This window comes from Neofelis nebulosa, chromosome 8 (assembly GCF_028018385.1).
Source record: "Neofelis nebulosa isolate mNeoNeb1 chromosome 8, mNeoNeb1.pri, whole genome shotgun sequence".
Classification (NCBI taxonomy): domain Eukaryota; kingdom Metazoa; phylum Chordata; class Mammalia; order Carnivora; family Felidae; genus Neofelis; species Neofelis nebulosa.
Genome location: NC_080789.1, coordinates 105,730,957 through 105,744,330, shown reverse-complemented (window position 1 = coordinate 105,744,330; position 13,374 = coordinate 105,730,957). Strand labels below are relative to the sequence as shown.

The 13,374-nt window shown below is 51.5% G+C and overlaps 1 protein-coding gene across 2 annotated transcripts in view; it reads right to left on the bottom strand.

Moving 5' to 3' along the window:
- Window positions 1-13,374, bottom strand: part of B4GALNT3 (beta-1,4-N-acetyl-galactosaminyltransferase 3) — a 141,022-nt gene that overhangs the window by 41,850 nt on the left and 85,798 nt on the right. For both annotated transcript variants that reach the window (XM_058744099.1, XM_058744101.1), the window contains exons 8-19: window positions 12,449-12,527; window positions 12,256-12,322; window positions 10,213-10,356; window positions 9,314-9,423; window positions 8,269-8,369; window positions 7,920-7,981; window positions 6,449-7,244; window positions 3,668-3,987; window positions 2,855-3,008; window positions 2,523-2,595; window positions 1,963-2,116; window positions 1,233-1,359 (exon numbers count right to left, since the gene is read on the bottom strand). In XM_058744099.1, the coding sequence (XP_058600082.1) occupies window positions 1,233-1,359; window positions 1,963-2,116; window positions 2,523-2,595; window positions 2,855-3,008; window positions 3,668-3,987; window positions 6,449-7,244; window positions 7,920-7,981; window positions 8,269-8,369; window positions 9,314-9,423; window positions 10,213-10,356; window positions 12,256-12,322; window positions 12,449-12,527 (2,187 nt within the window). The remainder of the gene's footprint in view (window positions 1-1,232; window positions 1,360-1,962; window positions 2,117-2,522; window positions 2,596-2,854; window positions 3,009-3,667; window positions 3,988-6,448; window positions 7,245-7,919; window positions 7,982-8,268; window positions 8,370-9,313; window positions 9,424-10,212; window positions 10,357-12,255; window positions 12,323-12,448; window positions 12,528-13,374) is intronic.

Genomic DNA, 13,374 nt, shown 5'->3' with positions numbered 1-13,374 from the left:
CAGGTACTAACTTCTCCTCAAGCTGTTTTCTTGTTTGGAAAATGGAGATAACCACACCCTCTCACAGAAGCTTGGGGTCAAACAAACAAGGGACTGATGTAAATCACCTGCCAAACACAGGCCTCCAGTGATGGCTGGCTGTCTCTTAGAAGTGTCCCCACCCTTCCAGGGTTCCTGACTTTGTCTGTGACATCCTCTAGACACTGGTCCCTTCTTTCTTTGCTGTCTCCCCTTTCCCTCCTCTGCCCCTTCAGCCCAAACCTCAAGGTATCATCCTCTTTTCCTCCCCTTCCCTTGGCAACAAATTTCTTTCCTTCCTTTTTAAACTTTTACTGTTTAAATAATCTCTACCCCCAACATGGGGACTGAACTCACAACCCTGAGATCGAGAGCCGCATGCTCTACTAAGCTACTGGGCTAGTAGCCTCTCTTGGCAACAAATTTCTTTTTCTTTCTTTCTTTCTTTCTTTCTTTCTTTCTTTCTTTCTTTCTTTCTTTCTTTCTTTCTTTTTAAAGCAAATTTCTTGACAGAGGAATCTCATACTGATACAACCTCCACTCCCTCACCACCAGCACGCTCTACGATCCCCTGCAACTTGGGGTCCCCGCCTGCCTGCTCCTGCTTCAGCACCCTCTTCTCGCCCGCTTGTCAAGGCTGCAGCTTGTCTGGGGTTCTTCTTTCTCCTCCTTTCCACTCTTTCCTCCTCCCTGAAACTCCCTTCTCCCAGGGCTTCCAGGGACCAGGACCTCCTGGATATCTTGCTGCCCTTTAATGATCCACACTGCCTCTTTTGTCGGCCCCAAAGTCTTTCCTGCCCCTTCACCTGTTCTCTCTTATCGATTCCCACAGCCTCAGCCTTCCCAGCCAGGCAATGGCAGAGGGGAAGAGAGCTCCAATTCGGGAGAATGCAGCCATATTCTCCCACAGCACCTTGCTGTGCTTTACCCTGACAGCATACCATGTGCTTTAGTTTCCATGCCAACCCTGTGACACAGGCAGAGGCGGTATCATCCCCCTTCTAATACATACAGAACTGAGTCTCGGCCAGGCAGGTAATGTGACCCCCAGTAAGTGGTGGGGCTTCCTTTGAGTACAGTGCTCTTTACCTGCATATCAGGAGTCTGCAGCCCAGGGGGCCGGGACACCATCCGTCTAGCCCTATTCCCTCCCCAGAGCACCTGATGGGATGGGATCCAAGCACGTCCCTCAGATGCCCTCCTTTCCCAGTCACCTGTCCAGCAGCTCCCAGTCTTCCCCACCCCAGCGATCTCGGAACTCCTTGGTGTTCATGCCCCCGATTCTGTCCAGGTCTGACTTGTAGATGCCGAGCAGTCCAAACCCATTCACCTCCCAGTAGCCTGTGGACAGACAAGAATCCCCCGGTGAGATGAGCCAGGGGCCAGGAGGAAGCAATGAAGGCCTCTAGGCTGCATTCCCAGAGCCTTCTCTGAAAGACAGAGGATGGGGTGCCTGAGGCTGAAAGCTGTCTCGTTTGAACAAGTCCCTTGCCTGTTCTGGGGGGAAGCCCCCCGACGCTAACGTTCAGGGGCCAATGGAAGCAGCGGTCCTAAAAGGGAAGGACCATGGGCTCTACAACAGGATCTGACAGCAGCAGTCACTAGAGGCACAGCCCAGTGCACCTTCCTTATTTGTTTCCCTCTCCAGAGGCAGGGAGCCTGTCTTTCCATTTTTTTTCCATCTGCACAGGGCATAGAGTCTGGCACACAGTAAACGTCTGGTGAAGGGAGAAAGGAAGATGGGGAGGAAATGTTCATCGTTGCCGCTGCTGTGGCCATGAGCACAGCCCTCAGGCACCTCTCTGGTGGACCATCCAATGGGCAGAAGCAGCAGGCAGGGGGTGGGGATGCTGTCATGGCAGACGTGGTTGTTTCCAGCTCTGGGATGAAGAACCAAGGCCAGAGAGGACTTTCCTACCCTCCCCAGCCCAGGGCAGAGCTCACCCTCAGGCCACTGGGGGGTGGCCCCGCAGTGCAGCCTCATCACCATGGGGGCAAAGGCCATCTTGCCCTCTACACAGTGCTTCCGGATGGTATCGATGATTCCAGCTGGGAAGTGGATGTGGAGGTCACATAGGAAGATGATGCTGTGTGGGTCCTGGGGACAAATTGGGGAGGGTCAGTAGACCCTACGGACCAGGGCTCAGAGGTCAGGCCACTCCCTAGAACGATCCTTAGGTCCTTCCCATTTGAATAATGGACAAACTTCCATAATACAAACTGTTGGGCAGATTTCCATAGTACTGGGTACCAGAGTGCAGTTCTCAGAGTCAGAGAATGAGTTCTGATGCCTTCCCTCCACAATGTACGAACTGCAAGGACTCAGGACAAATGCTCCAGTGTCATTTGTTCAGTCCCACCCTGGCACTGGCCCTGCCCCATAGCAGAATGGAACGTCCGTGTCCTCATTCCCTGACTACCGCTGACTACCGCACGTATCCCAAATGTCTCCTCCTCTTAACCAATCTGTAACCACGTCTCCAGAGCCCCTCCCAGGTTATTACCTTCACCAGGTCTATGCCAGCCTGAAGCCCAGCTGAACGCTCAAAGTTTCCACTTAGCTTCATGTACTGGTAGCTGCAGGGAGAAGAGAGGAGGGAAGGGCAGAGTATCAGGGCTCAGCAGCGATGGTCCCTGGAGGAAGCCAGCAGGCATGGAGGAGGGATGATGCGTGCTCCTGGGATGGGATTATGGGCAGGTGAGTCCTCTGGAGAAAGCCAGAGACTGGGACTCAGGAAAGCCAGGTGGGACTTCGGGCTCTGCCTAGGACCCAGCAGTCCTGAGACTTCAGAAAGCAGGTGGCTAAGGCCGTGTGCTGGCCAGGGAACCTCCTCACCTCCGCAGCTTGGACCTCTTTAGGGCCATCTCGACGTCCATGTCCCCACTGCTATAGTCCGTGATGATGATATTGAAGTGTGGGTCACCGGTGACCTGGAACAGCTTTTCCATGTCTCCAATGAATTGCTGTACCCAACGCGCCTGGTTCTTTACTGCCATGGTGGGCAACAGAGAAAAAGAAGCGATAATGCAAAGAAAGGCATCCCCACTGCCAGCTCCTACATGAGTCAGGACCCTATCAGACCTCCGCTTAGGGGTAATACAACTATGGAACCCACCCGCAATGCAGCAGGGAGGCGGAAGGTGGAAGGAGAGCTCACCGGTGAAAGGGGGCTCTATACCCTGCTGCCAACAGAGCCTCCAGGCAGGGCCCCATGGGAAAGCCTTGGACGGGGCTTGTCCTCAGCTCTCCTAGTCACCCGATCATGCTGTCTCACTGTTATCTGCCCATCCTATTATCACCCTAGCCCACAGTTACACATGTCTGTTACGTGCTCCCCTTTTCCACTATAAAAACCAGGTAACCCCCTCTATGTCTTATTCCCCAGAGTAGTTGCAAACCCCAGTACAACAATCTGGCCATGATTGCACCCAACCCCGAAACCTGTTATAATAGGAGAGCAACTGGCCCGAGAGTCAGCATCTTTTCCAACGCCAACACTCAGTCACGTGATCTTGGGTCCTCAACTGTAAGGTGGCCTCTCCCACAGGTTCTTATGAGATCAAATCAGTGAGCAGAGACCTGGGTGCTCACGGTTACTTTTAGGATCCCCACTCTGCTGATAATGGCCGGGCTCTGCTTGAGGCTCACCAGGCACAACGAAGTGGACCACGGCTCGGTGATTCCAGGAGAAGCCCTGGGGCCAACACAGCTTGGGCTCTGGGGCCCGGACATTCAAGACATGTCTCCGGCGGTTGTGTGAGCCCCAAACCAGGCCCTGCAGGTTCCGGGCCTCGACCTCTTCCCCACCAGCTGGATCGATGCCCTGCCAGCCTCGTGTAGACACATACTCGGAGAGCCGCACTGGGCGCTGGCCTTGTTCCAGCAGCTCAAGCTCCAGGAGGTAGCGACCTCCACGTAGCTGGTCCTGGCGCTTCTCCACGTTCACAATTCGCTGCAGCTGGTACTTCCTGTGGCAGAAAGGGCGGGCAGCTTGAGTAATTCCTTCCCCTACTGTGGGGGTAACATGGTGTGGTAGAAGCCTGTAAGGCCAGTGGTCAGGAGACCCTGGTTTTTGTCCTGGCGATGCCTTTGGCTAAGATGCTTATACCAGGGGGTGCCAGTAGAGCATGCAACTCGATCTCAGGGTCATGAGTTCAAGGCCCAGGTTGGGTGTAGAACTTAAGAAATAAGAAAAGAAAGAAAGAGAGGGACAGAGAGAAAGAAAGAACAAACTTACACCAGATGCTTAATCTCTAGTGTTCACTGCCTCCATCTTTAAAAATGTACCTAATTGACCTTGGATGATCTCTAAAGTCTGTTATAGCTCTAAGATCCTAAGTATGTAAGGTGAATGTGTGTCCTTCAGAAACTGACCCTCATTAATAAAATACTCTGCTCAGAGTACATAAGACACATGGATTATCAGATAAATGTTGATTGGTTGGCTCAATATCATTAGTCACTAGGGAAATGCAAATCCAAACCATAAAGCGATACTATTTCACACACTTTAGGATGGTTAATGAATTAATTTCTTAATTAAAATGTTTATTTTTGAAAGAGAGTGAGAGAGACAGAGAGCGAGCAGGGGAGGGGCAGAGAGAGATGGAGACACAGAATCCAAATCAGGCTACAGGCTCTGAGCTGTCAGCATAGAGCCTGAGGCAGGGCTCAAACTCACAAGCTGTGAGATTATGACCTGGGCCAAAGTTGGATACTTAACCGACTGAGCCACACAGTCGCCCCTATTTATTTATTTTGAGAGAGACAGAGCACACAAGCAGGGGAGGGACAGAGAGAGAGGGGGAGAGAGAGAGAGAGAGAGAGAGAGAGAGAGAGAGAGAATGGCAAAGCCTAATGCGTGGCTCAATCCCACAAACCGTGAGACCAACACATGAGCCAAGATCAAGAGTCGGTGACTCAACCGACTGAGCTACCCAGGCGCCCCCCACCTCAATGGCTATTTTATTTTATTTTATTTTATTTATTTATTTTTAAAAATTTTTTTTTCAACGTTTATTTATTTTTGGGACAGAGAGAGACAGAGCATGAACGGGGAAGGGGCAGAGAGAGGGAGACACAGAATCGGAAACAGGCTCCAGGCTCCGAGCCATCAGCCCAGAGCCTGACGCGGGGCTCGAACTCACGGACCGCGAGATCGTGACCTGGCTGAAGTCGGACGGTCAACCGACTGCGCCACCCAGGCGCCCCCTCAATGGCTATTTTAAAGAAAGGAAGATAACAAGCGTTGACAAAGATGTAGAGAAATTGAAACCACTGATGGGAATGAAAAATGGTGCAGCTGATTTGGAAAAGAGATTGGCAGTTTCTCAAAATGTTAAACAGAGTTACTGTAAAAGTCAGTAGTTCTACTCCTAGGTATATCCCCAAGAGAACTGAAAACATGCTGACACAAAAATTTGCCCATCAATGTATTCACAATAGTCCCACAGTGGAAGCAACCCAAATGTCAATCAACTGACAAATGGACACACAATCCATGGCATAGTCACGCAGCGGAATATTATGCAGCTGTACAAAAGAATAAAGTACTCAATACATTCTACAATATGAATAAGCTAAGTGCAAGAAACCAGAAAAAAAAGGCCACATATTACACAGTTCCATTTACATGAAATGACTATTATAGGTAAATCTGTAGCAGGAGAGAGTCGAAGTGGTTGCCAGGGACTGAGAGGAGGGAGAAACGGAAGTCATGCTAACAGGTACAGAGTGTCTTTTACAAGGGATGAAAATGATAGGAATCATAGTGGTGATGGTTGCATAGCATTATGAATATACCTAAAAACCACCAAATTGTACACTCTAAAACTACACTGTAAAACGGTACATTAAATAGTACGTGAATTCTATCTCAATTAAAAGAATGCTGATTGGGGCGCCTGGGTGGCGCAGTCGGTTAAGCGTCCGACTTCAGCCAGGTCACGATCTCGCGGTCCGTGAGTTCGAGCCCCGCGTCAGGCTCTGGGCTGATGGCTCGGAGCCTGGAGCCTGTTTCCGATTCTGTGTCTCCCTCTCTCTCTGCCCCTCCCCCGTTCATGCTCTGTCTCTCTCTATCCAAAAAAAATAAATAAAAAACGTTGAAAAAAAAAATTTAAAAAAAAAAAAAAAAAAGAATGCTGATTGGTTAAATGAATGAATGAACAAACAAAGAAGTAAGGCCATGCTTGCTGCCCTAGCCCTTGTAGCCCATACCTGGGGTCTTGTCTCTTTTAGCCTCAGTTTTACCTGATGGTGGGACAAAGACCTGACGGGTACACCTCATTCTCAGGGACGGGGGGGTCCCAGGTGCTTGATCTTCCACGGAGCCTGCCGCAGGGGACCGTGCTACAGCCCCCAGGTCCCTGCCCCCAGGCCAGCTGGCTGTGCGAGCCCCAGCCCCGGTCCCAGAAGAGCCCTTTACCTTACCCCCGGCTCCTCTGGTTGAGCTTCTTCAGGAAGACGCGTGTGACCTCGAGAGCCTCCTGCTCTGGAAGCAGCAGGTTGCCAGACGTGTTACAGTTCAGATCGATCCAGTCAGTCCGCAGGGCTTGGAAGTCCAGGTTCCGAGCACTGAAGGTCTGGTCCCAGCTGACCACGGGGTCAAACATGGGCATGTATTCGAACACCTCACTCACATCCTCTTCCTCTTCCTCTTCCTCCCCCTCTTCTTCTCCCTCTGCCTGTCCTTCCTGGCCTGCAGCTACCACCACCTCTCCCTCCCTGGGCCAACCCCTCCGGGGGGCTGGAAGCTCCATCCTGTCCCCCCTTCTCTGCTCTGCAATGTATGTCTCAACTTGATTCAGCCACTGGGATTGCCCTAGTGTCTTCCTGGGGCTGTCACCAGTGGGCCTGGGCCCCTTGACTTGAGGCAGGTTCCCTGCCAGATGCCCCGGAGGCCACTTCTCAGAGGGAGGGGGATCTTGGCTGAGCCCAGGGCTGGGTCTTCTGCCCTGCTTCTCTGGGGGCTGGACTGGGACATCACTGGTCCTCACAGGGAAGGGAGCTGTGGAGTTCCTCTTGGAAAAGGGTGCCAGTGGACCCTCCCAGGGCTGAGCCAGGAGTTTCCGCAGGCTTCGGAGGCGGTAGTCAGTGACATCCTGCCCAGGGGTGAAGGTGGGCACTGGTTTTCCCTCTGGCATCCTGGCATTCTGGTCATTGGAGTCAAGGGTCTCCTCCACTGCTTCTCCATATTGGGATTCTTCTAGAAGGCCTTCCTTGAAACCTGTCGTTAACAACAACCATTCCTCACATTGGAGTTGCTAACCTTTCCCAAACGAGATATACAAGATAGCTATTGATCATCTGTATAACACACCAAGGAGTTTCAGATGGGGACGGCATCTGGGCTCTGCTATTCACTCACTTATTTATTGTGTGACCTGGGGTGAGTTACCAACCTCAACTAACTCATTTCTTCCTTCGTGTAAAGGGAATAATAGCCCATCTTCCATAGGGTTGTTGTGAAGATGGAGTGACATAAAATACACAAGGTGCCTAGCAGGTGCCTGACACTTGTAGGACCCAACAAATGGCCCCGGACGTGCCCTAATCCCTCAGGAAGGAAGGCCACAGGGAGACAGTGCTTCTTTATAGCAGACTTCTCCAGTGAGGTGCCAGGGACAGCGATGCCCTCAAGCAGTCCAAGGAATCTCCTCCAGGGCTCTAAATCTCCTCAAGCTGACTGCAGCATGCTGTTAAAAACAGTGTCATTTTCTACCGGTATGGAGAAGGTAGGAGTACCACTCTCTACTCCTTTGGGTTGGAGGAGGGGCTGTGCTGTGTGGTTTGGATTTTAAGCTCCTCAGGGGCAGGGCTGGCATGGTCTGAACTTCCCCTAGAAACAGACCATGGTCACCCCTCCCGGCCTGACCTGGAAGCCTCAGCTGTCACTCTGTACCTGGCTGCTCCAGCTTCTGCTTCTCAGGCTGGTCCATCTTGATGTACTCCTGAAAGCTGAACCTGTAGGAGGAAGGCAGAGGTAGACTGGCCCCCGGTGCCCTGCAGGCTCGTGAGTGAGGCTCTGCCTGAAGCCCCCGCAGCAATATGGAGTCATGCCCGGGACTAGGGTGCAGGAAGGAGGCTGGGCAAGAGAGTGTGTGTGTGTGTGAGTGTGTGGCGCGCCCAGGAAGGCCCAAGTCTCCTTGGCCTGGAAGAACATTTGTGTCCCCTCTGGTCCATGAAGCTCTACTGGCTTTTGCAGAACCCATCCATAAGGTCATTTCCTTACTCCATTCAGTGTCACTCACTTGTCCTGGTAGTATGAGTTTTCCTGGTAGAAGCATTTATTGTGGGTCTCCATGTGGCTCAAGCGGGTGTAGTCATTGGGGTAAACGAAGGACAGATGAACCTGGAGGCAGAGAAAGAAGCAGCAGGAATAAGAGCCCAGGATCCTGGTAAGAAATCAGCTAACCAGGATTAAGCCTGCCCCTGGCCAGGACCACCTAGGGCTCCTAGGGACTGGTGAGGGGAAGAAGGGCTGCTCTGAGCTCTGAATTTGTTATGCAGACAGGGATTCCATTCCACTCTTTAGGCCTCCTCTCCTGGGCTCTCTGGACCAAGCATAAGCCCCGATTCAAGCTTCCTGGTGCATACATACCTCATCTCCTATCTTAGCTCCTTCTCCCCAGCTACAGCCAGGACCATCCTCTTCTCCTTCTGCCATCTTATCCTCTCCTACAACCTCTAACCTTTACCTGCAATGTCCCACAGTCCCCTTTTGTCATTCATTCCATTGCTTTCGACCCTCTTAAATAGCTTAAGGCAATGTCACCCACAAACATCTCAGTTCAACCTCACCCATTCTCTGACCTTGGGGAGGACTTCTAATCATCTCTAGATCTGGATAAGTAGTGTGCATTCTGTCTCTACAGTTTCTACTAGGGCTACAGGCTCTCTAGAGCTAACCTCCCATCCACAGTTCACTTTCCCCCAGTGCCTTGTCTATGAGTTTATTAACTATTGCTGGCTCATAGCCCAGTAGGTCAGACCCGGGCAGGACTGTATGGCCCAAGGAGCAGAGAATATAGGAAGCATCGGGCCACCCCACCTCATGTCATCACTGTTGCTGAGTTGGTGTGGGGGCTTCCCAAGACAGAGCCTTACAGGGTGGTCCCATGGGTGAGAGAGGCAACCGGGAACGCAAGTGCTCCCAGCCCAGGGACCTGTGAGGACATCCCGTCTGCTGCCATGTGGCATGGGGAGGAGGAAGAGTCAGCCCCGGCACCCCTCCATCTCAGCCACAGGCAGCAAGCCCTCTGGATCCTGCCCCCACTGGCCAGCCCCAAGACTTACAAAGCGGAGTCCCTGGTAGCGCTGCAGGGGGAGCCCATCCACCAGGTAGCTGGGTTTGTAGGGACAATCAGGCAGGACATGGCGGAGATGAGCCTTGGGAATCAGAGGCACTGAGGACAGTAAGGGAAGAGGGGTGAGGGTGGGGACGGGAGCCTGGAATGGGCTGGCTTAGAGCCAGGAAGGCACTCGGCTGAGGAGGACGGCCGAAGGCCTCTGCTCTGAGAAAACACCTTTTTGTATTTGCTCGTGGCAGCAGTGGGCAGAGACCACGTCCATCAGCTGAGGCTGCCAAACCAAGGCTGGCACCACTTTCTGGGGTGGGTGCATTCAAGGAGCACCTTGGAGGCCAAGGATTCAGACACGGTCCCTGGTTCAAGGTACAGCACAGTACTGGGACTGCTGTACTGGGCTAACCTCAGTAAAAGTTTAGAAACATCCAAGAGGCCACAAAGTCTCACCCTAGTGTAGTGCCAATAACTGAATTTCCTCCCAGTTGTTATGGGACTTGGTCATCTTTAAAAATGTAAATTCTCCCAAGAGTTGACAACTCCAGCACCTCGGTGGGAACAGATTTCTCTCACTGGATTCAAAGAGTTGTGATCCCCTAAGAAACTATGACGTATGGAATTGTGGAGGCATGCACAGGGGATTTCTGGGCTCTATTTCTATTTCCTGTCCTGGGAGGTGGTTACACAATGTCGGTTCTATAATGATTTGTATAATTATAAAATTGTACATATATATTTTTTGTTATATTTTACACTACATAAGGGGAAAAAATGACTCTTTGACTTTTGGGATACTGTGCTAGAAGTGACAAGTCTCCCAAGTTGCCTCCCACTAAACCTGGCAGAGTACCGTCCCCAGACTGGATGACAAGAATGCGGCCGAGGCCTTACCTCGATAGAGGGTGTCCCGAGGGTCCGGTCGCAGCATGTCTGCAAGGGGCTGCTCATCTCTAGGAAGAGTGTCTGGGGACCCTACATGGCTGGCTGCTGTCTGAGGGATGTGGCCTACGTCATCCATCCTTAGGACTGTCTCGTCTGGGCCCAGGGAGAAAAGAACAGAAAGCAGCTGTGAGTCCTGGGGCAAACCAAAGTCAGGCCCCTGCCCCTCTGAGGGGCTGAGTGCAGGCTTCTGTATCCCCCAGGGGCAGTATGGGGTGTGCGTGATCCCTCTCCCTTGTTAGCCCTGCTCCCTCACAAGTTGTGGGTTCAGCTACTGATCTCCCTTAGAGCCACCCCACCAGCCCCATGGCTAGCACATACCACAGTGTATATGGGAAAAAGACAGCTTTCTGCTGGAAATTTGTCACTGTAAGTATGCCTCATTTATTTAACAAATGCATCTATAGCATTTACTAAATAACAAAACGGGCACCGTTCTAAGCATCTTATAAATATCAAACCATTCAATCTTTATAAGCACCATAAGACTTATGTACTTCGTAATTATTCCTATTTTATAGACAAAGAACTTTGGGAAAGAGAATCTAAAGCATTTGCCAGAGATCACACAACTGATTAAGTGGCAAAGCTGAATTTGAACATAGGCTATGTCGTCCCTGCCGCAGACAGGTCAGCCATGCCCCCCCCATGGGCAGGGCACCCCCCCCCCCCCCGCCCCCGGCATTCTGCACAGCTCACTCATCATCTCCTGGTATTTTCTCTCTTTTGTTTTAATTTTGAGAGAAAGAGACAGATAGAGAATACACACAGGAGGGGCAGAAAATGAGGGAGAGAGAGACAATCCCAAGGAGGTTCCATGCTGTCAGCACAGAGCCCAACTAGGGGCTTGAACTCACAAAACCATGAGATCATGACCTGAGCTGAAACCAAGAGTCGGACGCTTAAACGACTGAGCCGCCCAGGCGGCCCATCCTCTTGGTATTCTCATCTCCAAGTGGGCCAGGCTTACTCCTTCCCTTTTCTCACTGCCCTGGGGACGGGTTGCTTGTCCTTGCTCCCTGCCTCCTGGATTCATTTGTCTACAGCCCCAGGTAGAGCTCTCCTTCTGTACCCAAGGCTGGGTGCCTCTGGCTCATCTCACTAGTTTCTCCCCTAAACTTTGGTATGGGCCTCTTTCTTCTCATCTCACATTGCATCTATGGATTCTAGCTCTCCCTTCTTCCTCTTGCACCAATTCAGCAGCTCACAACCTGCCCCTCTGCCTTGACCTTGACTTTGTGGCCTCCTGCTTTACTCACCAGCAACCTCTTCCCACCTGCCTTGCCCATTCCATACTGCCTCCCCTCCCCCGCCCATCACCATCTGGGAACCCAGGCCTCCCCGGCCTGTCCCCATCCTGCCCTCCTTCTCTCTCACACACTTCCCACTGCCTTCCCAGTCTCCTCCCAGCACTTGGCTTGTCCTTCTCCCCTTAGGGTTCTGGCCCTGCCTGCTCTTCCTACACCCAGGCCCAGTGATTTCTCAGTGGGGCCTGCAGATAGGAGTCTTGCTGAGGAAATCATGAACAATTCACAGTACAACTGAAGAGTTCATTTACTGTGAATTTAAAGCAGGTGAGAAAGTTTCTTTAGCTCTGGTCATGGCTTTGCAAAGAACCATGGTTCCCTCATCTGTGAAATAGGAAACTGTCTCACTCAGAGGTTTCTCATCTGGAGTGAGCCTCATGGTCTCTGGATGCCCTTGAAATCGTACACAAAATATTGTGCATGGATGGGTAAGGGCATTTTTCTGGGGTGAGGTCGCAGTGAGCTTCCAGCAGGTTCTCAGAGTCCCTGACCCCTGAGACTTAAGGACCTCTGACCTTAGGGTCCCTTTAAGTTCTGTTCCTTGTTCTGAGCCCCCTTCACACCCACATTCCAAGCATCTTGAGCTTTAGCCTGCACCCCTCCCCTGACCGAAGCCCCCTGTGGACTGAGCCCCACGTGTTGGTGCCAGCTCGCCTCTGTGTCCACGCGAGGAGCAGAGCCTACTCACTTGTGAAGAGGGACAGGGAAGGGGAGTCAATAATGCTGAACTTGGCTCCAGGGTCATTCCGTCGCCACTGGAAGAGGAGAGAGGGCAGATGCAGAGGGCTGGAGGTAGCTGGATTTCAAAAAGGGTTCAAGGGACAAGGGGCGAGGAGTGGCTCAGAGCTGAGCTAGGAGGGCAGGAGCAGCAGAGCCCTCACCGCGACTTCCACATGATCGGTGCCCTCGTCATTCTGCTTGTGCAGCACCTCGAAGTAGTACCTCTGGGAGGCTGCCAGACTGGCAGGAGAGAGCAGAGAAACAAAAGGCTATCTTCTTGGGCCGTGTTGTCACCCCTCTGACCCACTCTTCTGCCATACCAACACCAGCTCCCACCTTGCTCCCGCCCCCGCCCCCCCCATATCTTCTCCTTGTCATCTCTTTGTTCACAGAATCCCAGGAGCTTTGCTTTTAATGCTGGCCTGGAGTCCCCACGCTACTGCTTACCCACAGTGTGACCTTACTTTTCTCTTCTCTAAGATGGCGGTAATAACAGTACATACTTCATAGGATAATCATGAGAATCAAAGGACATAGACATCTCCCTCAACTTATGATAGGGTTATATCCTAATAAACCCATTGTAAGTTGAAAATATTGGAAGTCAAAAATGAATTTAATACACCTAATCTACCAAACAATATAGCCCACCTTGAACGCACTCAGAACACTTGCATTAGCCTACAGTTGGGCAAGATCATCTGACACAAAGCCTATTTATAATGAAGTGTTGAATATCCCATGTAAGTTACTGAATGGAAGTAAAAAACAGCATGGCTGTAACGGTTCAGGTTATGCGTGTATTTGTTGTTGACCCTGCGAACACATGGCTGACTGGGAGCTGAGTCTCACGGCCACTGCCCAGCATCACGAGACACTGCTGTGCCCTGTATCACTAGCCCGAATAAAGACCCAAATTCAAAATCTGAAGTACCGTGTCCACTGAACACATATCACTTCTGCAACATCGTAAAGTTGAACAAACGTAAGTCTAGCCATCTGTAATAATAGAGTTGATACTGTGTGCTAGACATGTTCTAAGTGTTTCATGTATACTAACTCGCTTAATTCTTGTTTACAGATGAGA